This window comes from Hippocampus comes, unplaced genomic scaffold, assembly GCF_001891065.2.
Source record: "Hippocampus comes isolate QL1 unplaced genomic scaffold, H_comes_QL1_v1.1 scaffold105, whole genome shotgun sequence".
Lineage (NCBI taxonomy): Eukaryota > Metazoa > Chordata > Actinopteri > Syngnathiformes > Syngnathidae > Hippocampus > Hippocampus comes.
Genome location: NW_017806235.1, coordinates 2,075,624 through 2,100,515, shown reverse-complemented (window position 1 = coordinate 2,100,515; position 24,892 = coordinate 2,075,624). Strand labels below are relative to the sequence as shown.

General features: G+C 43.0%; 4 protein-coding genes across 5 annotated transcripts; 2 read left to right on the top strand and 2 right to left on the bottom strand.

Annotated features, from left to right (window-relative positions):
- The first annotated feature begins 412 nt into the window (after positions 1-412).
- Positions 413-3,584, top strand: LOC109507344 (relaxin-3 receptor 1-like). The gene is made up of 3 exons (XM_019856705.1): positions 413-607; positions 1,561-2,004; positions 2,113-3,584. The coding sequence occupies exons 1-3, from the start codon at positions 416-418 to the stop codon at positions 2,719-2,721; spliced, it is 1,245 nt and encodes a 414-aa protein (XP_019712264.1). The 5' UTR covers positions 413-415; the 3' UTR covers positions 2,722-3,584.
- A 3,003-nt stretch (positions 3,585-6,587) lies between these two features.
- On the bottom strand, positions 6,588-13,976 carry sirt6 (sirtuin 6). 2 transcript variants are annotated; one of them, XM_019856708.1, is made up of 9 exons: positions 13,094-13,976; positions 12,611-12,738; positions 9,899-10,081; positions 9,423-9,515; positions 9,151-9,210; positions 8,841-8,936; positions 8,645-8,725; positions 7,754-7,877; positions 6,588-7,404 (listed from the first exon to the last, which is right to left on the bottom strand). In XM_019856708.1, the coding sequence occupies exons 1-9, from the start codon at positions 13,157-13,159 to the stop codon at positions 7,099-7,101; spliced, it is 1,137 nt and encodes a 378-aa protein (XP_019712267.1). In that variant the 5' UTR covers positions 13,160-13,976; the 3' UTR covers positions 6,588-7,098. The 2 variants fall into 2 exon arrangements, with proteins under 2 accessions (XP_019712267.1, XP_019712268.1); XM_019856709.1 differs by lacking the exon at positions 9,423-9,515.
- Positions 13,977-14,527: 551 nt separating this feature from the next.
- cdc34b (cell division cycle 34 homolog (S. cerevisiae) b) lies at positions 14,528-18,157 on the bottom strand. Its single transcript, XM_019856711.1, has 5 exons — positions 17,371-18,157; positions 17,180-17,266; positions 16,745-16,842; positions 15,511-15,645; positions 14,528-14,971 (listed from the first exon to the last, which is right to left on the bottom strand). Exons 1-5 carry the CDS (start codon positions 17,554-17,556, stop codon positions 14,761-14,763), a joined length of 717 nt encoding a protein of 238 aa, XP_019712270.1. The 5' UTR covers positions 17,557-18,157; the 3' UTR covers positions 14,528-14,760.
- A 458-nt stretch (positions 18,158-18,615) lies between these two features.
- Positions 18,616-23,616, top strand: cactin. The gene is made up of 10 exons (XM_019856695.1): positions 18,616-19,112; positions 19,333-19,879; positions 19,981-20,076; positions 20,304-20,449; positions 20,538-20,700; positions 21,089-21,203; positions 21,306-21,498; positions 21,708-21,827; positions 21,984-22,348; positions 22,999-23,616. The coding sequence occupies exons 1-10, from the start codon at positions 18,808-18,810 to the stop codon at positions 23,487-23,489; spliced, it is 2,541 nt and encodes an 846-aa protein (XP_019712254.1). The 5' UTR covers positions 18,616-18,807; the 3' UTR covers positions 23,490-23,616.
- The last annotated feature ends 1,276 nt before the right edge of the window (positions 23,617-24,892 follow it).

The window sequence follows — 24,892 nt, the reverse complement described above, 5'->3', positions numbered from 1 at the left end:
AATGCTCTTTCATCAGATGCTGGAAGCTACTTAACCGACCAATTTTTTTTCTTGACATATTTGTTTCGTCGCGCGCCGTGAAACAATTTGGATTGGTCCCATTTCAGCCTCCTTGAGCATTGCGCCCCCACCTGACCAAAAGGTGCACATGAGTGAGTATAAAAGGCTTCGGGTGGCGCGAGCATCCCTCCTGCAGACGCGAGGCAGCTGCAACACTTGTGAAAGCTCCCCTAGTTAGGCTGTCACCAAGGAACTCCATAGATTCTGTGCTTTCACTGATTTCATCAGAAATCACTCATTCCACATAACACAAGCACAATGGAGATTTGTTCTTGCCCACACTTTGAAAATGGACCTTCCTAAAGTGGAGGAGGTGGATGCAAAGATGCGTTGAAAGTGTCTCACCGACCGAACCATGCAGAGCAACAGCAGCGCCTCGGATTCGGCACCCGTTGGTGCGCTGAGCGGGTGTGGGGGAGAAGAGGATGACAACCCCAGCGGAGCCGGGTCCAACTTGGCCGCCTTGAACCTGTCCCTCAACTGCTGGCTCCAGATCCTCTCCAAAGAAACCTCTGCGGATCTGCACGGAGACAGTGCCAACACGGCGGTAAGTGGGGCTCCAAAATTGATTTAAAAAAAAAAAAAAAAAAAGTGTGTGTGTGTATGTATATATATATATATATATATATATATATATATATAAAATCCACTACAGAGAAACTAAGATGAAGACTAATTAAATCAGTGGTGGGGAAACATTGGTGACTAAGGGCCATATTTGATTGCTTTATACATAATAATAATAATATGTTAAAACGCCAGCATGGATTTTGTGAAATTATTTTTAAGAATTGTCCTTTTTAATTATATTATTTATTAATTGTTAAAATTATTGAATGAAATAGAAAAAAAAAAGAAATATTCTGGCCATGTTTCATGATTCTTGCTGTCTTTACAAAAACTGCTCTGTTATATGAATTTCCTGTCAAATGATCAAGCTTAAGAAGTTGCAGATTGTGACCTGGCATAAACATAGCAAGACATCAACATATCACAGGGATTTTATCTGCTAGATTTAATTTGTTACCACAAGTACAGGCAAAAGCAGAAATAAAAAGGATTCAAACACGTCTCTTGATACGTGGACTGCAATACGATTCAATGACGGTACATTTTGGAGTGGAAAGATTCGATTCTATGCAGTCTTTTTTAATGAAAATTGGGATTCCAATTCAAATCTATTTTCGTTGCATCCCTAAAGAATAGTAAAATATTATTAGTATTATAAAACACAATTTACTATATTGACTTTACTAGTATGGCTTGGCAACGGCCACTGCCTGGCTGAGTCTCGCTGTACAGCGCCCGATCCTGCGGCACACACGCACAATCATTCCCTTTGCATTCTTTTCATGTTTTATAGTATTTTTATAGTATATAGTATAGTATATAGTATATAGTAATAGCTAGTCTTCCTGCACGTAACACAACAAAGAAAAGTCTGAAATGATGTCAGATGTTGAATGTAATCCACAACGTTGCGTTGGTTTGGTCCGTCAGGTGCGAGTCCTCATCGCTCTGGTCTACTTGGTCGTGTGTGTCCTGGGGCTTGTGGGTAACCTCCTGGCACTCTTCCTGCTCCACTTCCGCCGCCGAGGTCACCGCCACACCTCCGTTGACTGTTTTGTGATAAGCCTGGCTCTTACTGACCTCCAGTTTGTCCTCACTTTGCCCTTCTGGGCCGTGGACACGGTCCTGGACTTCCGCTGGCCCTTCGGCTGGGTCATGTGTAAGATCGTGAGCTCGGTCACCACGATGAACATGTACGCCAGCGTGTTCTTCCTCACCGCCATGAGCGTGACCCGCTACCACTTGCTGGTCACGTCTCAGAAGATCGCCAGCCCGAGGAGGGCGGCCGCTCGAGCAAAGTGGGCCAGTTTGGCTATTTGGGCGGTCTCGTTGGTTGCCACGTTGCCTCATTCCATCTACTCCACCACCGTTCAGGTTTGTTGACTGAAACAGCATCCATTTAGTATCAGAGGATCAGGTGTGTGACTTCCCGCTTATACCGAAACCGTCCACATTTAGGTCACCAAACTGTTGTGTTCACAGGTGTCTGTCGACGAAGAGCTCTGCCTTGTGAGGTTCTCCGAATCAGATTCCGGTCACTTGGATCCACAAGTACTCCTCGGGCTCTATCAATTGCAAAAAGTGCTTCTGGGATTTGTCTTTCCTTTGATAATCATCAGCGTGTGCTACCTCCTGCTCCTGAGGTTCGTCCTGAGACAGCGCGTGGTCGGCAGCGTGATCGACGGCGCCGTCGCAAAGAGCTCCGAATGCCAGCGAGGTCGCCACTGCCGCCGCTCCAAAGTCACCCGCTCCGTCACCGTCGTAGTTCTGTCTTTCTTCATCTGCTGGCTGCCCAACCAGGCTCTGACGCTATGGGGCGTGTTGATCAAGTTGGACCTGGTGCCCTTTAGCAAAGCCTTCTACAACGCTCAGGCCTACGCCTTCCCCCTGACCGTGTGCCTGGCCCAGGCAAACAGTTGCCTCAACCCAGTCCTCTACTGCCTCATCCGCCAGGAATATCGTGCCGGTCTCCGACAGCTTCTGCGTCGAGTGTATATTCCGATCCAAAACATTTTCAACCACGCCCTGGGGGGGAGGAGAGGAGAGGTAGCACCCACTAGCTTGGTCATGATACACAAAGACAATGTGTGATTTTAGGAGTTTATTCTAAAAGGAATAGAGGAAACCCCGGGTAGTTGCAAGGGAGAGGGATTGAGTCCTTTTGTGAAAAAAAAAAAAAAAAAAATTACAACTGAGGCCCCATCTACACATGTGGCGAAAATTCTCGCTAACAACCTAGGCTGAAATTAGCGGCTTTCCCAACATACATGGGTTTTCGTCTTTTAGTAGAGATATATCATTTCAACAGACTTCGGAGACACCGATTCCTACTTTCCTACGAGCAAGGGTTTGGCAGCATCCTGTGGCATTACAGAAATACTGCCATTAGCAAAAATCCGAGAGAATGTGGCGACAAAGTACCTTTTTCGATGAGACAAGACAATGGCCTGACTAAATGAAGCTCCGCCTCTTACCCTGACCTGGTTCCTTGGCACCAAGATGCCACAAAAGTCCTTTTTTTATATTAGGTTCCGGAGAGAAACAAAGATGTAAAAGGAGCTTAAACTTTGAATAGGGCGGGGGGTTCACCGTATTCCTTCCAATGGCTGTTTTCTGGATAAAATCAGTTTTAACTCTCTTTGGCACACTGATTGTTGAGTTGCTATGCACATAGGTCTGGATAAACAAGTACAGCTATCAACTTCAATCAAACAATGCAATCATACTTTTTTTCTCCGCCCCATCAAGAAAAACGCACAGATGGTTGAATGTTACTTTTTTTTTCCCCTTTCTCCATTTTTATGTCAACCGTCCCCACACGCACTCCTGATGAAAACAGCATTTTACGATGCTTTTAACGCTGATGTGTGACTTGTAGTCTGACCAACTTCAATTACCTCAAGCATACTGAACTGCAGGCCAGAGATGGTTAGCTACATTAGTGTGTGTGTGTGTGTGTGTGTGTGTGTGTGTGTGTGAGTGTGAGTGTGTGTGAGTGAGAGAGAGAGACATTGGGATTTAGTTCCGTGAAAGCATACTGTATGTGTTGGTATTGTGACATAAAATAAAAAAATAAAAGCACGTTGACAAGAGTGCTGTGATGAAAAGCGATCTCACCAAATGATGAAAAAAAAGGGAGGGGGGACGGGGGGAGGGGCTCGCCCATTGCATTTGAAGCCATTTTGCCCTTTTGCAACCTTCCAAGTCTGAACGTGGATAAACATTGATAGCTGCCCACAGATAGCGGTTGAAATGTAAATACCATCGAGACACACACATCACAGGGCCTACTCCTCCATTGTGTGTACTCTGGCAGTAATTACCTTGCTAAATTGCATCCTTCACAACTGTAGATGAAGTCACAAAAAAAAAAAAAAAAATCACCATCGACAGGTCCCAGTGGATATAAAAAGTCCCCACCCCAGGTCAAACGGCAGGACACTTCAAAACATTTTGCACCATTAATGTAACCTATAACTTGTACAACCGAACAGAAAAATATAATCTTTGGATAGGGGTATTAAAAAAACAAAAAAAATAATGTGATTGCAAAACTGTGGACACCCTCTTGCTTATAAATGGGGATGTGGCTGTTTTCCGAATGAACCAGTCACATTCAAACTGAAGTTAAATGGGAAACACTTGCTATCATTTGAAGTGCCTCTGATTAACCTCAAATAAAGTTCAGCTGTTCTTGTAGGCATCTACGGACAATTTTTACCGTTCAATTTTGACTTGCGAATTTTCCTTTCAATTGTGCTGTACAGGTTCTGGGTCACATCAATGGTGGAAGAAAGGTTAGCAAAGAATTATCTTGGTCTCATTTTTCGATATCATTAAGACCTGGCATTTGCACAGGGGTGTGCAGACTCCCGCCGCTAAGGATCATGCATTTTAATGTTTAGCTCCATTGCGCAGAAAACCACAAGAGGAAATATAAACCTCATCCCTGTACAAGTCAATTTATTACCAGGATGAACAGGTCAGAGCTGACCTGCGAATTTCCCAGTCGGCTGTTGAAGATTATTGACCACTGAGGCACAGACTGTCAATCACAGCAGAACAATGAGAGAAACGTGTGATCTTTCTTTGCGTCCTGAGTGGTTTATTTGGCCATGACAATGAATTAGATTTGTAAAGTGCATCAGCTATATTAGATATAAAACCGTTGCTTGGTCATTCGTTTCTTAAAGTTAAAAAGCAAAATACTCACCCCACATGAAAATGCATTTGCAGGCTTTTATACAGAATGTACGGCCACTTAGTAAGACAGAAAGAAATGTACGGAAAAGGCACGGCAACAGTAATGCAATGTTTAGGAGGGGGAGCATAATAGCTTACTTCCTTACGTTCTTACAAAAATAAAATTAAAGGGGGACGTGAAATTGGAACAAGGCCTCACTGTGAGCCTGTGCCCTGACTTTTGGAATGATTAAAAGGCCGCAGCTGGACAATCTCAGTGCTCAAGGGGTTTGCCCACTAAAAAGGAGTTCTGAAAGATACGAAGGCCATAAATGATTAAAACATTAATAAATAAATAAAAACAAGTGATAACTGGAAATTCAACCCTGAAACACACGTGGAGCCAATGCAGAGATTTTTTTTTTTTTAAATTGGTGTAAGTAATATGCTGCAGACTTCCATCTTAATCAGAAAATTTCCTACCAGTTTCTGTAGTCATTGTAGACTTGAAAGGCTCTTTTTTTTTTTAGGAAGACCAGAAAGCAAGGCGTTACAGTCGTCAATTGGGTTAGTGACAAAATCATGCATTAGCACAGGGGTGTCCAAATTCGGTCCTTCAGGGGCCCTAGCCAGGGTGTTTGAGATACCTCAGGATCGCGATTTGGCTTCTCAGAGCGAGCTGAGGAGCTGATCATTTGAATCGGGTGTGTTGGAGGAGGGAGACATCTAAAACATGCAGCCTAAGGGCCCTCGAGGACCACAGTTGGAAACCCCTCCATGAGCGTCTCCGTGTGGGCCCGCGATTTTCACTTTTATTGACTCCTCTTTTGTGTCCACGAAGATCTGATCTTTTTTGTTTGTTTGTTTGTTTGTTCTTGCATCCACGCTGTGCTCCGCTTTCAACTTTGTTCTCACTTGAGCAGGGCGCTTAACTCCACGGCAGGTTTTCTGACCTTGCTGGCTCAACTCAGCTTTGTCTATTTGGCAACGCGCCGCTGGCAAAACTTTCACACATACGAGAGTCGCCACCTCAGCACTTTACAAGTGTGGGGGGGGGGGGTGTGTTTAAATGTTTAATGAGCAGTGCCTGTCTCTTTGCAGACAGCTGACAATTCTGATGTCCTCGACAGAATACTAATTCGGATGCACACACTTTTGAATTATCGATACGCAACAGTTAAAAAACAATTACGAGTTAATTGCTCGGGTTTTCAACAGCCTTACTGATCTGTGTCTGATGATTTAAAGGCCACTTTGCTTCATAAACAAGGTGGCGGTGGCAGTTAGCTTCCCATGGTTCGTTGCAAGCAAAGGCCTTTTCACTATTTTGTGGGAAAAATCTAGTTGTCGTAACGAATGGAAACGGAATCGCGTGAAATTGGGACTTTGAAAGGAACGTTTCATGGTTGCAAACGGAAACGGGTCACGTTGAAAAGTGGTTCGACCATATGTCTTTATGACTGACTTAATGGAGCCAATATATGCCACTGTCAAGCTGAACTTAATGATCTGACACAAACGTCTGTGCTCTTCCTGTCATGTTAATCGGTGACGTTTCAAGAAAATGAGCATGGCAACGTACGTATTGTGCATAATGAGCGCCTGTCGGAGCTGACACATTGACCTAAGACATGTTAATGACGTTTCCATGCACAGGAATAAAAATCATACAATTATGCCGGCTGAATAATTGCCTTATAATGATGCCTCTCAGTGCGAAGTAGGCCATGACTGACCGACAACATGCAATGGACAGCACAAAGTGAATGACCGCAGAGGTTGTGCTTTGATTTATTGCCAAAACACAGGTATTTTTTTTTCCTGAGATAAAAAAATAGATATGTTGTGTAACCATGATCTGTTCAAAACGAACAAAAATTGTACTGTACATGCATTGCTTTTTGGCAGATGGATGAAACGTGGAGGTCAAGTACAAAATGTACACCTCACAGCACCACATGATCTACTTTTTTTTTTTTTTTTTTTAATACCCCCCTCTGTTTACAAGTTTTCTTCATCCCGGTGTGGTTTCACGGCACATGACGAGAGAGAGAGAGAGAGAGAGAGAGAGAGAGAGAGAGAGAGAGAGAGAGAGAGAGAGAGAGATCAACTAGAACTCCTCTCATACAGCGGATAGAAAGTCTGCATACCCCCAGGCACAATTCCAGGTTTTTGCAATATTAAAAAAAAATTCCCCCCCAAAATCCACTATTAACGTCACTTACAACTGGTAAAAAGTTTGTTCCTAGAGTCAGGAGTCATTTTTGATGAGGGTAGTACCTGAGGCTATTTGTCATCTTTGATCCCCAGTGGAGGATCTTTCCTCTCCTTCTTGACTTTCAGAGTCTGTTCTTTGATGGCGTCGCCGTCCACTGCTCGTTTCTTCTCCTCCTTAACGAGTTCACCTTTGACCTTGACATCCACACTGAGAGCGTGCGTGGGCTTCAGGTCGGCGTCACCCTCAGGTGCAGCGGCGGAACTCTCGCACACGGTCGGCCCTTCCCACTTTGGGATGTCCAAGCCCAGGTGCTCCATGAGCTGCTTCATGACATCATCTACGTAGCCGTTGATCCGCAAGTGGGCATGCTTGTCCTGCAAGACATCAAGTTAAAGCAGATATGGTCAAACACTGTAACATAATCCTCCTGCCCCCAAAAAAAAAATCCCTCCAAAGTCAATCAGCAAACGTTTTGCTTTTTATCCGGAGTATTTTTAACAAAGAGAAAAAAAAAAACAACTTACCGTAGAAACAAGAAACAGAGCTTACTCTGTCACACGATATGAGCAAGACAATGATTAATTTCGAATCATAAATCCTGAAATGTATTTTGAGGAAATGTTCTTTCAGAAGTGTGTATCAAACCGGAGATGAATGAGCTGCTCCAAAAGCTTGGCGGCCCCCGGCAAAGCGTGTGCGAGAGGTGCAGGAGTAAAAACGTACGTGCTTCGTGGGCTGCAGGTTGACAATAACTATTTTGCCGCCTTTGCGCTTGGTGACGAGTGGAAGGTCTCCGCTGGGTTTGATCTGCATGGAGGTGCCCAGCGTCAGTGCCAGGTCGGCTTGTCTAATTCAGAGAGAGCACAACAGTTCAAAGTGAAAATGTGAGCGGGGATCTTACAACAACATGACAACTGCGTTTGGACCTCCGTGAAAAAAAGAGATGGGGGTGCGGATACACATTTCGCTTTTATGAAATTGCTGGAGCGCGAGTCATCATCCGGTAATGAAGCATGTCATAAAGTGGAACAAACAAAGAGTTCACAGTTGCTCAGCCACTTTTGTAACACACATCATTTTTGCCAGGATAAAAGGTTGACTATTGACACTGAGCTGGCAAATGGGAACATTAACAGGCACTGATGTATCGATTAAACCCAAAGAAGGTTTTTTTTTAACAGTGGTGTGATGTCAGGGCCAGCAAATCCTTCTCAACTATCACCATTTAAAAAAACAACAAAAAAATGCTCACCTACATTTAGAAATTTCATGGAACAAATAATGGAATTTACCATTATTTGTTCCATGAAATTGTAATCATTTATTCCCATCATGAAACTTCCTTTTATACTGTACATGTACAGTATATATTTGCTATGATATGCTGTTATATTGTGATTTTGTATAGTATCGATGGCTTCTATAATTGTGATGTGAAAGTAGGAATAAGAGCTAGATTGAGTCTGGTACATCCCTACTGTAACCGCAGGTGCCAAATGCATGGCCCGCTTTTTTCATACAGCGTTATTTGCAATTTGGACACAGGACAAAATGAAACAAGAACATGGACAGTGTTGTGTAACGGCAAGATGTGAACAAGTCAACAAAGCGGACCTGCTTGCATTGTCTGCTTTGTTCAGATCTCTGTCAGGAAGCGCATCCTCCCAGTCCAGTATAGTGCTGATCAACTTCCCTCTGTTTTCATAAAGACCACACAAGACAGGCTGTCGGACAAGTGAACGTCTTCATTTGCTACAGAGAGCATCATGTGTGCGCGCATGTGTCTGTTTCTGTGCATGCACGCGTTAACCTGCAGGCTCTGAGTCCTCTGGAGCGCACCACATCGCAGTAACGTCCTGTTGGCTTGAGGCCCATCACGCCAATCACCTTTTCCCTCACAAACTGCCTGGGAAAAAAATTAATTAAAAAATGACACAACCCTGGTCTTTTAAAGTGGACTAAGACACCCACCTATGCTGCCGTTTCTGTGCTTAGCCCCAAAAATTACTTTAACATGCACGGAAAATTCTTGTCAACAAACCTTCTGAGTTATGCAGCAGTGAGCAGCAGCAATCAAATCAAATTGTCCCAAAAGAAGAGAAAAATGTGTGAGCATATACCTGCAACACTTCTCGCACTCCTCCACAAACATGTTTCCATGAAGCTCCGACAACAAATCCCTGTCAGGGCCAGAGACGACATCTCCTTAGATCACAGTGTGCATATTTCACTTGAGAAGAAGTTCAGTGCGGCCGACTCCTTGGTGAAGACTCTCTGTTGTGCTGCTAGGATTGAGTTCAGCGGTTAGGCCAGGCCAACGGCTGCGGCCATTCTCTTCCTGCTGTGTGGTTCTTTTTACAAAAAGTGGAGCGCAAAAAAAAAAAAACCTCACAGGAGGGAGAAGGAGATGTATGAAACCGCTCCCAGGGAGAGCAGGTCTTCCATTACAGGCTGGATACTTGGCGTGAATGGAAAATTGCCTTTGCTGCTTGAGGTCAGTGCATCGCAATGGAATAAAAGTTGGAACGAGTTTTTCCCTCAAGTGTTTTTCGCGCAGACTTTTTTGGAGTGTTGTTTGAGCAGTTAAAAAAAACAACATTTCTATGCTCACTGTGTGGATGTTAAACCTAAATTTCATTGGAGTACACAATGAACTTGTTAGTGCAGCGGTGTGAGAAAACGTCATTAACATGATGGCGCAAGGAGACATCTGAACGGGCTGAAATTTGTGTTTTTCACCATTTTCTTTTCTGTCATCATGACTTTATAACTGCATTAGTGTAGGTGAGTGACAGACTGCAGTGCGTTCGGACTTAAACTATTACTGTCGACAAATGAAATGAAATGAAATGCCCTGAGCCAAGTCACCTTGGAAAGCCGGATCGCACATGCAGGCCGTCCACATTTTGGCTGATGAGATACTTGAGGTATCCGGCCCGCTGGAGTCCCAGCAGGGCCATGTGAGTAAGGCTGGGTCGGGCCTCTTCAAAAGTTGTCTCAAAGTGAGGCGTCTCTCCCTTTTCCTCCAAGGTCCACACACCCTTGGGCCCCCTAAAAGAAAATTTGCTATCATGATGGCCACAAAAGGATAGTACAGAGGAGCTATGAATTGTGGAAATCTGTGAGTAGAAGGACCCCCACCCCCCAAAAAAGTGCCTGTTGATGCCACAATGCAACAATTTTGTCTAAACAAAGCTCCTAAACTCACTTCAACATAGCTCCATGGCACCAACATTGGCAGCAGAGCACTAGATTTGTCTAAATGAAGCTCCTCAAATTAAATTCACACTTAATTTGCACAAAGATGCCACAAGATGGTGGCAAAACACTACTTTCATCTGAATGAAGCTCCTCAACTGACTTCCACAAACTTCCTTCGCACGATATATGCCACAAGATCCCAACAAAGCGATACTTGTATTGTTTTAAAGATAGGTTACCAGAAACTATGTATAAAAATTAGCAAATATGCGAATGTGGTAGCGCATTCAATCACGATATGCTAATAAGTGCTAATCAATTCACTCCAAGATTGACCTGTAATTTAACAACACCATTTTTTTTTTGTTTTTTTGCTTAAGAACTTATCTCTCCTATCCGTGCGAAATGATGCAAATGTATTCTAAAAATGCCTCGGCTAACCCTCCTAACCAAGCCTTACAAAAGGAAATGAAATATTTGTGAACCGTAAACGTTTACGGCAGCTAGATTTAAAGAAACAGGCCGCCAGTGTAGTTCATTGACGCTATTCAAAGATACATATGAGTGAGTAAAAAAAAAAAAAAAAAAAATGTAATATTCAAAGATACATATGAGTGAGTAAAAAAAAAAAAAAAAAAAAAGTGTAATTTTGTTTTCTGATTTCCAGAACAACGCTGGCGGTCAACGAACTTCCACATAAATTTCATTTTAGCCGCTTATGTGATTCTCGCCTTTGGCGACAAGAAAAAAAGCACGAATTGAAGCAATACCCATCGTTGTAGAGTCTAATTCATTTTTAAACAGAACTGTCATTTCTTATGATGGCGCGGGTGGTATTGAGCCATAAATAAATCAAACAAGGCTACTGGAAAAAAAAATCTGAAATCTGTATTTGGCTGTATGGATTGCGATCAATATTTTGTCTCATCCCTTTTAAGTATTGGTATAATATCACTCACAGGAGAACTCATCATGTGAATCCTCACAATGCAACCATTTTGCATTTGAAGTTCGACAGCCTACCACTCTTTCGTTCTCTCTTTTAAGCTCATAACAGACATTATTTATAACAGCTTATGGGGGATGCCATGAGGGAGATGCTACAGGATGTGAGAGCCACATTCGCGTCATTCGGAACTTTGGTGAGAGGAAGCGCAAAGGCTGTAAAATTGCTTTGCGTCACAGCTATCGTGTTCCACTACATTTGTGCTTGTGTCAGCAACAGCAGTCCAAGTTCGCACGAGATGCCTTAATGTGTAGATACAACATAATGTGTTGCTTTAATGATGTTGCTGTCCAAAGTCGAACTGACTAGCGGCTGAACAAATCAAATATGAATACATTAAGGAGGAGTGCAAGTACCGCTGGACGGCAATTGGAAACATGATCGAATGAGTTCAAAAAGATGAAAATGTTTCCAGGCAAAATCGAAGGTTTAAATAAATACTGTGGTGACTCCAAACATTTTGAACGAATCAAAAATGATGTGTTTTCTCATCATTAATTGAGCGTGAATCAAACATATATTAGCCTCTTTTGATCAAACTGAGGAACTACAAGATGGAGAAAAAAAAATAAATAATCAAGTCAGCCAAGAAAATCTATATACACCACACATTCATTTGACATGCCGAGTCCCTATAAATATTTTTTTAATTTGTTTTAGAGGTGTTATAGACTGTTCATATGATGAATCGGGTATTAATTCTGGATACATGAAATTATTTTGACACCTTTTTGGCTAAGACTACAGTATTGGGAATCAATGATCTAACACTGAAAAACAATTGACATGTACTTCCATCTTCTGTTCAAACTGTGGAACTACAAGATGAAAATGTAAATAAAAATAAAGATCACCAAAGGCACCAGAACGACCCCAAAGCTCAGGGTTGTCCAAAATATAGATAAGCAGTTAAAAATGATGGATGGCATTATAAACAGTATAATTAATTAAATCAAGATTATAAAGACCGCACAAAGGTTTTACCACGGAATATTGGAAAGATATTGGCCATTTTCTGTGTGCGCCAAGATGTTCTAAATGTTTGAATACTTTTCACTGTATGATTATTTCTTCTTAAAATGAAATCAGCCAAACAACTCAAGCATGAAAAAGGCCTTGAATTAATGGCAGAAATAATGTACTCTGTCTTTTGTATTAAGTCGGCTGAGATAAACTCCTGCCAATCTGCAACGTTGATTTTAAAAGCTGTATGGGAAATGATGGCATGGATGTATGAAAGCATTTCATGCCCTCGGTCGGGGAGAGGTGAAGCAAGCAATGGGGTAAATGGCATGTATATTTGCATTGCAGATGTGAAATTGAATTAAATTAATTTAAATGTGAAATGCAAAAGCTACAGGGGACTTTCTTACCTGAAGTCAGGGATGCCAGCTGACGTGCTGATTCCTGCTCCAGAATGCACGACCATGTACCTGGACTCTCTTACCAGTTGAGCAAGCGTCGTCACCTTTGCTTTCAGCTCTTCGGGGCTATCAAATGCCTGTATCATCATATCACATTGGTTAATAAGAATATGAAATACATGCGAATTTTGCAGCTAGCATTCTTTATAAGCATCTCATTGAAGTAGTTTCAGGCGCATGTACTGTATTCACGTTGACAATGAAAATGATCAAGTTCAGTGCAGCTATCGCATCTCTTCAATCAGATAATGCAAGCAGCTCACACTATGCGTTGATTTCATGAGTTTTGGTTGAATGTTTAATCAAATCTACAGTTTCAATCAAACAGTTCATACATCACAAAGTCTACCTTGAACGCACAAGTAGCAGCTAATCTGCTAGCTAAACCTTGTTAGAAACGGAACTACCGGTTCCACTGTAGCTTCCTATTACCTCTGGAAGTCCGCACACACCCTTGTCTGCATACGGTGAGAGTCCGGCCGCATAATTCACAGACATTGCAGCTGTTTCTTCGATTCAAAAAAACCTTCCGAATGCAGCCGGGAAGAACTATTTTCAAATCCGTAGCGACTGGAGGCTTTCGTGACGTCATAACTCCGCGTCCAAATTAGGTGCTTTCACGGATACGGAAAAATGGGCAACTTTAAACGTTCTCGCTGTACACCAAGTAGATTTTGTTCCAATAAATCTTTATTTTTCACTTTTAAATAGCCAAAATTTAAAAAATAAACAGGTGAAGAAAACAAGGTGATCATCCTTTCAGCTACATGTGCATATCCGTCAAGATCTGTCACTCTCAAAACCACCCACTATGTCGAATGTAATTGAATAATCCTGAGAAATTCAGTATAGTCCAATTTGAGCAGATGAAATACTGGCGACGAAAAATACACACGAGGAAACACGCTAACACTAAAATTATATCAAAATACTTAAACTCACTACTAACACAAACTGTAAAATAAAATGTGGTGGAATTGTTCTTTTTCACTTCCACTGACTTCCAAGGGGGAATCCTTTCAAATCCTGACTGACACTGCCACATCATTTCTCTGACACATTTTCTACACACGTTTTGTCAAGCCTTATAATCTCATCACATAAAACATTCCCAAGCAAAAGTTGCAGGCATTAAGTCTAACCATATAGAAAAAGACTAATATTGCTTGCAAGAAGCATAAAATAAAGACGCGAATACAACAGCATACATTTCAGGGGCATTTAAAAAAACAAAAGAAAAACACCAATTTTGTTTAGTCAGGCATTAAACCTGAAAGAATTCTGATGAGCAAGTACTGCCCTCCCCTAGAAAGCATGGTGAACGTGACACTACTTTTATCTGGTGGTTTTAAGTAACTTAATTCCCACAATGAAAATGACAAAACACACCCGGTGACAACCAGGGGAGACACAGCAAAGATCTTTTTTTTTTTTTTTTTTTAATAGTAAAAATGGTAAACGCCATTTTGACCCAGCCAACAGTCCACTTCAGAGAATTCGCTAGTTCTCTGTAATCATACACTTTTCTTATCAAAGCTGTAAGCAGATCACGATTTGCAAACAGTTCCCCAGAAGAAGAAAAAATATTCCAACAGTTTCTGGCATGCAGATGATGTTTGAGTTAAATCCCATTCCACCCCACCTTTTTTTTTTTTGTCATTCACTAATCCAGGAAATCGGTGAGACTTAATACCGGTAAGAAAAGACCATATTCAGCAAGGGAAACCAGTAACAATGAAAGAAGATGCAAAGTGAATGATTTATAAGTGTCTGCATCAGTGCAAAGTGGCATCACCCCCACTTGAACCCTTTACATTAGAAGCACTATTTATGTTGGCCTCTCTGGTTTCCGGTCAAAATGAAAACTTTTTTTTTTTTTTTTGCTGGTGCAAATCTCAGCAAAATCCACATGAGCCCATCAATTCAGCTTTAACAAAGAGCGCGCAAGCTAAGATAAAATCATCTCGTTTCATTGGTTTACAAACAGGAGGTGTCAAATATTTCTCACTTGCAGACCTCAGACCTCTCAGATGACCCCGGCCAGTAAAAGGGGGTCGTCACGTGTCAGCAAAGAATGGTCACACTGTGGGAAAGGCGTGTCACGACTCTTCATTGCCAGAGTCGTCTTCGTCATAGCAGCAGTCGCCGTCTCCGTCCTCGACGTCATCGTCATCGTAATAATAGTCATAGAAGAGGTCGGAGCCCTCATCAGGAGGCGGAGCACGTGTGCGGACACAGTATTCGGCCAGCGTGGTGGGGACCTGAACCCCGTCGCGTTCCGCCTCAACCTTGGTGGCCAATACTTGTTTTCTGTACAAGACATTCAACAATTGGTGGTTTGTTGGGTGAGGTAATTAGGCAACTTAAGACCTAGGTACAAAAAAAAAAAGTTGACACTGTATAGTTTATAGGATTTTAATAAGTACATTCAAGAGATATGTAATAAGAGGTTCGGCGTTCAAGTGGATGCAAAATTACCTGGTCGAGAGATATCAAAATCATGGTCTCAAATCATCTTTCCCCATTGAAATGATTGGAAATGCCATTAATCCGTTATGGAGGATATAACATATAAGATGTAGGCACAATTTGCTTCGAGGCTTCACCCTATACATCTTTGGTTATCTTTGTCCTTCGTTGTTCATTTTTAAATGTATTTCTGAAACTAGAAATGTATCTCAGAATTTTGATGTGACTGAAATGACTGCTGACTGGAAGCCAATCGAATAAATATGATGAGTACTCGTGCTCACTCTTGTTTAGCAAAAAGAGGCAAATTCAGATTTTTGTATTTTTAACTCAACATTTGTTGCATGTGTACTCGTGTACTGCCGTCAAAGGCTGCTCACCTGATGATCTCGACATATTCACGATCCTTGCCCTTGCTGTCCCTCCATTTGCGGTACATGACAGAGGCATCCACATTGGCGGGAGAGAAGGTGTTTGGCTCATTCAGCAGTGAGATGACACTCAGCAAAATGGTTCTGAAAGCACAAAAGAGGGTCACACCACTATAGCTTGACACCTGACATCTGATGTACGTTAAGGAGCATGGAAGCATTTTTTGATCCCCCATATAAATAATATTCTTAGAGTTAGCAACTAATCATTACACACTGTGTCTTATGTGTTGTGTTGTATAATTTTCTCATTTTATGTTAACAGTTCTGTTGATGGCGGCGCGGGCACCCACAGCGGCTCCTCTCTCTCCTATGGTTGAGAGGAAAGAAATTTCATCTGTGCTGTTTGTATTGTATTGTATTGTATGTTGCACATAGAGCACATTTGACAATAAAGTTGACTTGAACACTAAACCAATAAATCCAATGGATAGGCTACATTTCACCCATGACCCGAATGAAGGCACGTGCGATTGAAAATAAGTGGGATGGACAACAGGCTAAATTCCTAGATTGAATCTCTCCGCCCTCAATGTTTCCAAGTCCTCTTTTGTTACCAGAGTTGTACAGAGCAGATAATTGTGCTGCGTGATCTGCGAAGATGTGGCTCAACTTCCCGTCGCTGGCGTCACATTCTTCCTTCAGCTGACTAGTTGAAAGTGAAACTGAATCAGCTACGCTACACTTACTTGTTGCAGTCGAGTAGTGCAGCCCAGATTTCCTCATTTGCTTCAAGACTCTATTAATTGGCATTCTCAACGACCTGTTAACAATTATCGGTAACAATTGTGCTCATAAATCTACATACCCTGGGAGACGTGACAAGACTTCATAGACACTAAGGAATGTTAAAGTGTTACTTAAAATATCGCCTAAACGGTATATTAGAAGTTTTATGACGGCGGCGCCTGTAATTTCTAATGTAATCATTCCCTAGGGCAGAATTAGTTTTACAAGCAGTGTCTCGGAAACGACTGTGTTTTACTTTAGAGGCTCAACTGAATTGTGCAGGTAAACAGAAGATGTTAGCTGAGAGACAGAGATCATTTTTCACAGATGGTGTCGAATCCCCAGATGTGGCGTCAATATGCGTCTCTTGAGAACGGGCTACTCTGAAGACAAATGTCATGTGATCAGGGTCTGAGTCAAAGGCGGTAACCAGATAATGACTATTCATGCTAACCGGACATTCTGGGTGGGATTCCATCTCTCCGAAGGCAGTTCTCCACTTTGTGGGTCATCCACTGGTGGGTGCAATATAGAAATACAAACATCTCCATTCTGAAAGAGAATAAAATTTATTATGAGTTGATTGCCATGTGGTCAGCAGATCCTGCAATGACAGGTTGGACATCAGTTTCATGGACACATGCAAAATGCTTAATAAAAACTAGGAATAATAAATATTTAGTATAATTTTACCACTTATTACACAGACCATATTATCAGAACAATGTGTCGGGCATGCTAAACACATTTTAAGAGACTTACTATTGTACTGGTGCGTATGCAAATATGTTTGGCAACTTATAATACTGCAAGACCTCGTGAGTTCCACTATGCTGCTAAATTTCCATGATGACTGAGTGATCTCTGATGAGGAGTAATATTGACCCACCTCGTAGATGTTGGGATGCCACATCTTGGTGAGGAATCTGAAGGAAGGTGGAGAATAAGGGTAGTCCATTGGGAACTTGATCCGGGCCTAGGACGTACAACAGCAACAAAATATATTTTAACCACTTTAATGCTTCATATACACAACATATGTTCACCTGTCCCGGCATTTTGACTTGAAATGATTCTTACCTTGAAATACCCCCCCTCGTAGTGTGTATTCGGTGGCCCGAAAATGGCCACTTCCCAGTTGTACATATCCGCCTCGTCCACCAGCGTTATTTTAAAGCCCTCGACTGGCTCCTCTTGGAGACTCTTCATTTCCAGCATAAGAGCCTTCTGCGAACTGGCGACATGAGAGCAATCGTGCTGCGCCATACTTGACACTTGGCTTCCCTCAAGTTATTTCCCCAATCGACAGCTGCTGACTCGTTTGTTGACGGCACCGCTTGTTGACGGCCCCGCAGCTAAATTTGACGCCGCACTCACTAGTCGAACAAACCGACACTACCGACGTCAGGATACAATGCAAACAGGCCAAAGCGAACTGGGCTCGAACGCGGGTTGTGTTTGTTTTCGAAATCGGATCAATTATTTAGCTTGCACTCGCTCACTGGCGTAAACAAACCACATCATCGTGGCTGCCGAGTAACCAAAGATTTAGCTGGTCTTCCTGGAAAAGTAGCCGCGGATATAAGCCGTAAATCTACTGGTAGCTCCTGGCTAAATAAGCGAGCTAACGAAGACTACCTCACAACCAGATGGAGTCGGTTTTTTTTTTCAACCCTGTCGCGAATAGATTTTAACGCGCTGGCTATGGGGAAATGGTGACAGGTTTAACAAGAAAACGCAGCGAGTGATTATAAAATATTATAAACTACACAACTAACGCCCTAAATCTTTATATCATGTGGACAGAGCGACGAATGTTGTTGAAAAGAAGTCCTTTCTCTCCCCGAAAACAGGCAATTGTGCAATGGGCTGCTATGGGATTTGTAGTCCGGTTATTGTTTGTAAACATTGCCCTCTAAACTACAAACAGAAAAGACTCAGGACAAAAGCGTCAATAAGATACTATGTCATATCCCACAAATAAATTAAACCGAAATTGAGTAGCATATACCTTATATTATATCTATGTTTTTATGAGGCAACCAGCGCATAGAACTACATTCACCAGTTACAGGATGTAACACGAACCTGAGTGTAGTTTGCGTTCCCGTAAAGCTGCGCACCTATTTTTTCTAATGACATTAATATCATTTAATAAATAATTATGAATCTAAGATTTGATTTGGGACGTATAATGGCGTAAACAGCAGCGTAATCAACTTTTCAATTTTAATTTATCAGACGCCGTGCGTGACATATTTTTCTTGCGACACAATTACGGAAAGCACCTCATTTTAGCTGCCCCTGTTTTGCCAGAGTAAAACGTTTCGAAAAAAACTACAATGTAGCACATGTTGCATGAACTATGTCTTGTCTCGTTTTCTGTTCGGATATCGGATATTTACTTGGCAGCATAGCTATTAGTAACTCTAAAAATAAAAAAAATAAAAACAATTTCGCACATCATGTCAACGCGACAAAATCATACCAGGACCCCGAGTGAACGCCAAGTTCGTGATGGATTCGAAATCAAGACGACGTTCCAGCTCCGGGTCCAGAAGTCGCAGCCGGGATCGGCGAAATAGGTCCAGAGCAAGAAAATCCAAATCTCCAGAGAGAAGGGCGAAGCGCTCTCAATTTGTAGACCCAAAACGATCCACTCGAGGTCGTGCACGGTCCGACAGTCGCGACTCCGGCAGCAGCTCACCAGACAAACGAAGACCTCAACATCGGGGCCGTTCAAGTTCCCGAAGTGATTCAGAGAACGATAGGAGGCGAAGAATTCAACGTGCCAGAAGCAAATCTAAGGAAAAGCCGCCCAGGTACCGATGCTATGTCCAGATACTTTTCATATCTTAGTTGTGATCATCTCCTCTTTTTGTTGACAAGTTTTGTCTGCTTAGAAGCAAGGAGCCCTTCAAATCCAAATGTCCAATGTTTTTAATTGCGTTTTTATGGGGAAACTGTCAGTTACAAGAACGTTTCCAGCCTTTAGTTTTAAAAACATGCACCATGTTTATCGAATCATATGTTTTGCTTCAGTTCTGATTCAGATCATCCTAGGGAGAGAAGCAGAAGAAGCGATACGCGGATCCGAAGAGGAACATCTCGAGAACGAAGGAAGGAAAGGTCTTCTTCGGGCTCCCGGGATGAAAGCAACGACAGGCAGCGAGGAAGACGGAGAAGCCTCAGCAGAGACCGACAGAGACAGAAGGAGCGGGACAGAGACAGAGACAGGAATTCCGAAAGAGACAAAAGGAAAAAGAGTAGCGAAAGGGACCGTGGGAGGAACGAGAAAGACAGAGACAGAGGGAGACATCAGTCCAGTTCAGCCGACTCCTCTGACAGCTCAGGTTCCGATCGGGAGAGCAGGACCATCAAGGACAAGGAAGACAAGAAGAAACAAAAGGAGATGATGAAGGCTCTGGAGACACCAGAAGAGAAGAGGGCCAGGAGGTTGGCCAAGAAAGAGGCAAAGGAAAAGAAAAGGAGAGAAAAGATGGGTTGGAGTGAAGAGTACATGGGATACACTAATGCAGACAACCCTTTTGGCGATAATAACCTATTGGGCACGTTCAAATGGCAAAAGGTACATTTTGAAGCCGAGGACGTTTGATGAGGTCACATTTTCTAAATTGCCTTTTATGTACCGGTACTTTATTATACTCTGTCCTCTTGTTATTTCGTCAGGCTTTGGATAAGAAAGGTATCGGCCACCTTGGAGAGAAAGATCTTAAGGAGAGGAACAAACGCATCCAGGAGGAGAATCGCAGAGAACTTCAGAAGGTTGGGTTACTGCATACAAAGGCCTGAATCATTCTGAAGAAATAATCGAATTGTGATTTTCTTTTTCAACAAACACAAGCGATGCATTCATTTGTATTAAACATAAGCAAAAGAATTACAATACCTCGTAAAACCCTGTCACGGTACATTTTAGTCATGGCGACAACGGTAAAGTGGTCTATTGTAAACCTATTGTAACGCCGATTTGCGTCTGAATTTATTTGTAGGTCAAGCAGCTGCGTTTGGAGCGTGAGCGAGAGAAGGCAATGAGGGAGACGGAGCTGGAGATGCTTCAGAGAGAGAAAGAAGCGGAGCATTTCAAAACCTGGGCCGAACAGGAGGACAACTTCCATCTGCATCAGGCCAAACTGCGGTACGTCGCTGTCACGGCTGAAATCAAAGTCCAACAAGAATGTGTTATTCGCACCCCAAAAATTGTAATTACAAACGCGTTTGTCCAGGTCTAAGATTAGAATCCGCGATGGACGTGCGAAGCCAATCGACCTGCTGGCCAAATACATCAGTGCCGAAGATGACGATCTGGCTGTTGAGATGCATGAACCGTACACCTTCCTCAATGGGCTGACAGTCACAGACATGGATGACCTACTGGAGGATATTAAGGTTGGTGCTCTGGTTCCACTTGAGGGCAGCACAGCGGGGTAGAGGTTAGCACATATACAATTTCTAGTGAGGGTCTGGGTTCAAATCTTTGTTAAACTAACTAGAATGACAGTGAAAATGTCCTTCGTTTTTATCTGTGTCAATTAATGTCACACATGAGCTTTTGGGCTTTATTTTAGATTTCATTATTTCAGTATTACTGTCCAGTCTGACAAAGGTAGGCTCCAACAGTTGTTTGGGAATTGTAGTTTACATTATTACATTTACTCTTGCTCTCTGTCTCTGTCTCTCTTTCCTTCTTTATCAATTGCTGTTCTCTGAGAAGGAGGTGAATGGCAAAATTGACATAACTGGGGATTTATTTTTTGGAGTGTTGCTCTCTTTTCAGGTTTATATGGAGTTGGAACAAGGCAAGAATGTGGATTTCTGGAGAGACATGACCACAATCACGGAGGATGAAATCAGCAAACTGAGAAAACTGGAGGCCTCTGGAAAGGGACCAGGTCGATTACTTCCTCTTTTTCACCACTCTTCACTTCCAAATGCACATATGTTAGTTTGAGAAATTCACTATCATTATTATTATTTTTTTTAATGACCTTCAGGTGACCGCCGCGATGGCATCAACACAGCTGTGAGCACCGACGTCCAGACCGTGTTCAAAGGAAAGACATACAGCCAGCTGCAGGCTCTCCATCTCAACATAGAGACCAAGATTCGGGCCGGGGGATCCAACCTCGACATCGGGTACTGGGAGAGTCTGCTTCAGCAGGTCCGAGTCTATATGGCAAGAGCCAGGTATGAATGTGGTCATTCCATGTTTTGTTTTGTTTTTTTTTTTTTTTATGTGCAGCTGAAATGAAATGAACACATAGACAGATAAAAGTAACCCAATCTGCTCAAAATCCAGAGCTACAAGCAAGTGGTTTAGGAAATCAACCCAGCATTTTTTTTAATGCGTAGCAGTTGACAATTAGTGCGTACATTGAAATGTGTTTGTGTGACAGGCTGAGAGAGCGACACCAGGATGTGCTGCGTCAGAAGTTGTTTAAACTGAAGCAGGAACAAGGCGTAGACAGCGAACCTTTGTTCCCCATCATTAAAGAGGAGCCAAAGAGTGACGACACGTAAGTCAATCAGTGGACTCCAGCAATAATGTGCAACTAATGAGATCTTCATTCATCATACGAGACTGTGTCGCTCGTTACTGTCGTAACACATGTCAGATTACACCAAACCGCCGTGGCTCGATGAAGTGAAGTTCATGGTGAGTGTCTTCACAGTGACAACAGAGCGGGAGGTCGATCGGGAGAGTCAACCTCGGAAGAGCCCAGCCAGTCGTCTTCCCCCTCATCCCGAAACACCAACAAAGGGCCTGCGGGAGAGGACGGCCCATTCGCATCTACGGCGGAACGCAGTGACCGGAATAAGGAAGGAGGAGAGAGCGGCGAGAAAAAAGATGGCGAAGAGGTGGAGGCGGTTTTGACAGAGGAGGATTTAATTCAGCAGAGCCAGGCGGAGTATGATTCGGGTCGTTACAGTCCCACGCTACTCACGTCCTCCGAGCTGCCACTGGACACGCACACCATCACCCCCGAGGAGGATGCGCACAGGCTGCAGTTAGCACGCAGACAGCTGCAGGCCACAGGTACGAGATTAAGACGACGAGAATGCGCTTGATTACGTGGAGTCTTGAAGCAACGGAGTCAGAATAGAGCGGCGCAAATGAAGTCCAGTGGGGGATTTGAGATTGTGCTTTTCAAGATCCAAGTCATCGTTCAATTGTTTGTTTTGACACCCTGGCATCAACTTGATCCGTCGACTCACCTCATGTCGCAACAAGCAACAGTTTAGCCTAAGGAATACGTCTTGAAAGGAAAAGGTTTTTTAAGCTGTTTAAAGCCACTCCCAGTTTCAAACTGTTTCACGTTTCCTATTTAAAACAACCTCAGCAAACACGTAATTTACCAATCTGCTTGCTTAATGTTAATCCTAAACAACATCTATGTTCCAGTGCTATAACCCTTTAACCAGCTGATTGAACACAATGCAGCAAATGTGCCCACAGATAATGTAATATTACTAAGAGTCATAAAGTCTTTGCCATCTGTGCAAGAATGAGGCATATTACTGCTGAACTGATGAGCTAAGAAGAGTTGACGATTTGAAATTCGAGCGTTTTGAGGTACGACCGCAGTCATGGGACAAATGGAACTTGTATCTCAAGGCACCGCTGGCCAAAGTAAATTTTAGTGTGGCATACCGCAATATTGTTGATCACGTCGATCTTTCCATCAGGTGACGCCAGCGAGAGTGCCGAGGACGCCTTTGTGCGTCGAGCCAAAGAAGGAATGGGCAACGACGAGTCCCAGTTCAGCGTGGAGATTCCCGTCACAGGCAAGATGTACCTGTGGGCAGACAAATACCGACCCAGAAAACCCCGCTTCTTCAACAGGGTCCATACCGGTTTTGAGTGGAACAAATACAACCAGACCCATTACGACTTTGACAACCCCCCGCCGAAGATCGTCCAGGGGTATAAGTTTAATATTTTCTACCCGGACCTGATCGAGAAGCGCTCCACCCCTCAGTACTTCCTTGAGCCCAGTCCTGACAACAAGGACTTTGGGATCCTAAGGTTCCACGCCGGGCCGCCATACGAGGACATCGCCTTTAAGATTGTGAACAGGGAGTGGGAGTATTCACACCGACACGGCTTCCGCTGTCAGTTTTCTAATGGGATCTTTCAGCTGTGGTTCCATTTCAAGAGGTACCGCTACAGGAGATGAACCTCATGTAACATCCTCATCATTTTAATATTATCAAGCCCAACTTGTTTCCTGGTGATTTGGGGTCCACAAATCTGAAAAAGTGTTAAAAAAAAAAAAATCATCCATTAAAGATGTTTTCCTTTTTTACCATCCCATTTGTTTCTTTTTCTGTTTTGGATGCACCAAATGAACATGATTTTTTTTTTCCCTCTTCTGCTTGGGTAGATCAAATCTTACTCCTAACTTCATCTCGCAAAACACCTGGAGCAGTCTGTGCACATTTAAACATTTAATAGGCAGAATCTCTGAATAATGTATTTTATTGATAATTGTGACGAGATTGTGGTGGTATTAAAGTGGTGCAGATCAGTCCCCACAATGCATGATCTGCCGATTTTCCCAAAGTGTCCCGTAGGCTAATAGTTTCCCAATAAAGAACAATGCAGGAAACTAACACGGATTAGCATACAAATGTATTTTTGCTGAAATCGCCCGACAAGTTAATCTAACAAAATTAACATCGGATTCTCTTCCTGAAGCGACCTGTGTGTGGATGTTGTTACTTTTGCCGTGCTCGCTTTCATCCAGCAGTCGTTTATCCAAGCCACAGTGCATCTTGATGGCTTCCAGTTTATCTGGGTCCTCCTAGCCATTTCCCTCGAAGGATTTTCCTCTCATCCTGTTGCTGCAGTTCGCTGAGAATGACGGCCCGTTGTTAAAATTCCAGGACAAAAAGCACTGCAAGAGCCCGATGACAGCCTGCAATCTGACCGCAGAGAGGCCTTCCGTTTCCCTTTCCCCTTCCCCTTGAGGTAAGTTCGCACCGCCTTTCAGGCTGATGTGGTACTCTGCGACAGTGGTGGTGTGCTCGCGCTTTACAAACAAACAGCCGACGTCACAGTATCAAGTGTCAAGGATGAGGAGTCCCATCTTGGAGGGCTAGAGGAAGCAAACTGGCCACATGGCGACCACCTTGTTCCCTGTTAGTCGTTGCCCAAGTTGGATGGCGAATTAAATTTTTTTTCCCCCCCTAGAGATCCTTGACAAGACCAAAGCCCAGTTGACAGCATAAAATCTAAAAATATATGCTTGGATGAGTTTGTGGGAATGTTAAATTAGCATGAAGAATATCGTGTGCTTTGACACTTGTGTAAAGTTGAAAACAATTAGCAAAGACCATCCTCCTAACAAAGCTCTTACATTGACAGGCAGCAGAGTGATTGTTGCGCAACACTGTGCTCCTAGAACTTATAAACAGTAGTAATAGTCCCCATTATGATAGCGTGATGTCACAATGGGACCACTACTGCTGCTGCTTATACGCCTGTTGTCACCATTGTTCTCGTTTCCCTCCTGCAGTTACTGAACCCCTCTATCCCATTTCCTTTCTCCAGCTATCCTCCGTCCCGTTTCTCTCACTC

What these genes read in the sequence shown, in the direction of transcription:
- cactin (XM_019856695.1), top strand. Translation starts at nt 18,808, where the DNA reads ATGGATTCGAAATCAAGACGACGTTCCAGCTCCGGGTCCAGAAGTCGC. An exon ending in ATCGCAGAGAACTTCAGAAG is followed by an intron (nt 20,077 to 20,303) that starts GTTGGGTTACTG and finishes ATTTATTTGTAG; the next exon opens with GTCAAGCAGCTGCGTTTGGA. An exon ending in GAGCCAAAGAGTGACGACAC is followed by an intron (nt 21,828 to 21,983) that starts GTAAGTCAATCA and finishes GTGTCTTCACAG; the next exon opens with TGACAACAGAGCGGGAGGTC.
- cdc34b (XM_019856711.1), bottom strand. Translation starts at nt 17,556, where the DNA reads ATGGCGCAGCACGATTGCTCTCATGTCGCCAGTTCGCAGAAGGCTCTT. An exon ending in ACGAGGGGGGGTATTTCAAG is followed by an intron (nt 17,267 to 17,370) that starts GTAAGAATCATT and finishes TGTACGTCCTAG; the next exon opens with GCCCGGATCAAGTTCCCAAT. An exon ending in AATCCCACCCAGAATGTCCG is followed by an intron (nt 15,646 to 16,744) that starts GTTAGCATGAAT and finishes TTGTGCTTTCAG; the next exon opens with AACCATTTTGCTGAGTGTCA.
- LOC109507344 (XM_019856705.1), top strand. Translation starts at nt 416, where the DNA reads ATGCAGAGCAACAGCAGCGCCTCGGATTCGGCACCCGTTGGTGCGCTG. An exon ending in GAGACAGTGCCAACACGGCG is followed by an intron (nt 608 to 1,560) that starts GTAAGTGGGGCT and finishes TTGGTCCGTCAG; the next exon opens with GTGCGAGTCCTCATCGCTCT. An exon ending in TCTACTCCACCACCGTTCAG is followed by an intron (nt 2,005 to 2,112) that starts GTTTGTTGACTG and finishes TTGTGTTCACAG; the next exon opens with GTGTCTGTCGACGAAGAGCT.
- sirt6 (XM_019856708.1), bottom strand. Translation starts at nt 13,159, where the DNA reads ATGTCTGTGAATTATGCGGCCGGACTCTCACCGTATGCAGACAAGGGT. An exon ending in GTGTGTGCGGACTTCCAGAG is followed by an intron (nt 12,739 to 13,093) that starts GTAATAGGAAGC and finishes ATGATGATACAG; the next exon opens with GCATTTGATAGCCCCGAAGA. An exon ending in ACCTGCAGCCCACGAAGCAC is followed by an intron (nt 7,405 to 7,753) that starts GTACGTTTTTAC and finishes GATGTCTTGCAG; the next exon opens with GACAAGCATGCCCACTTGCG.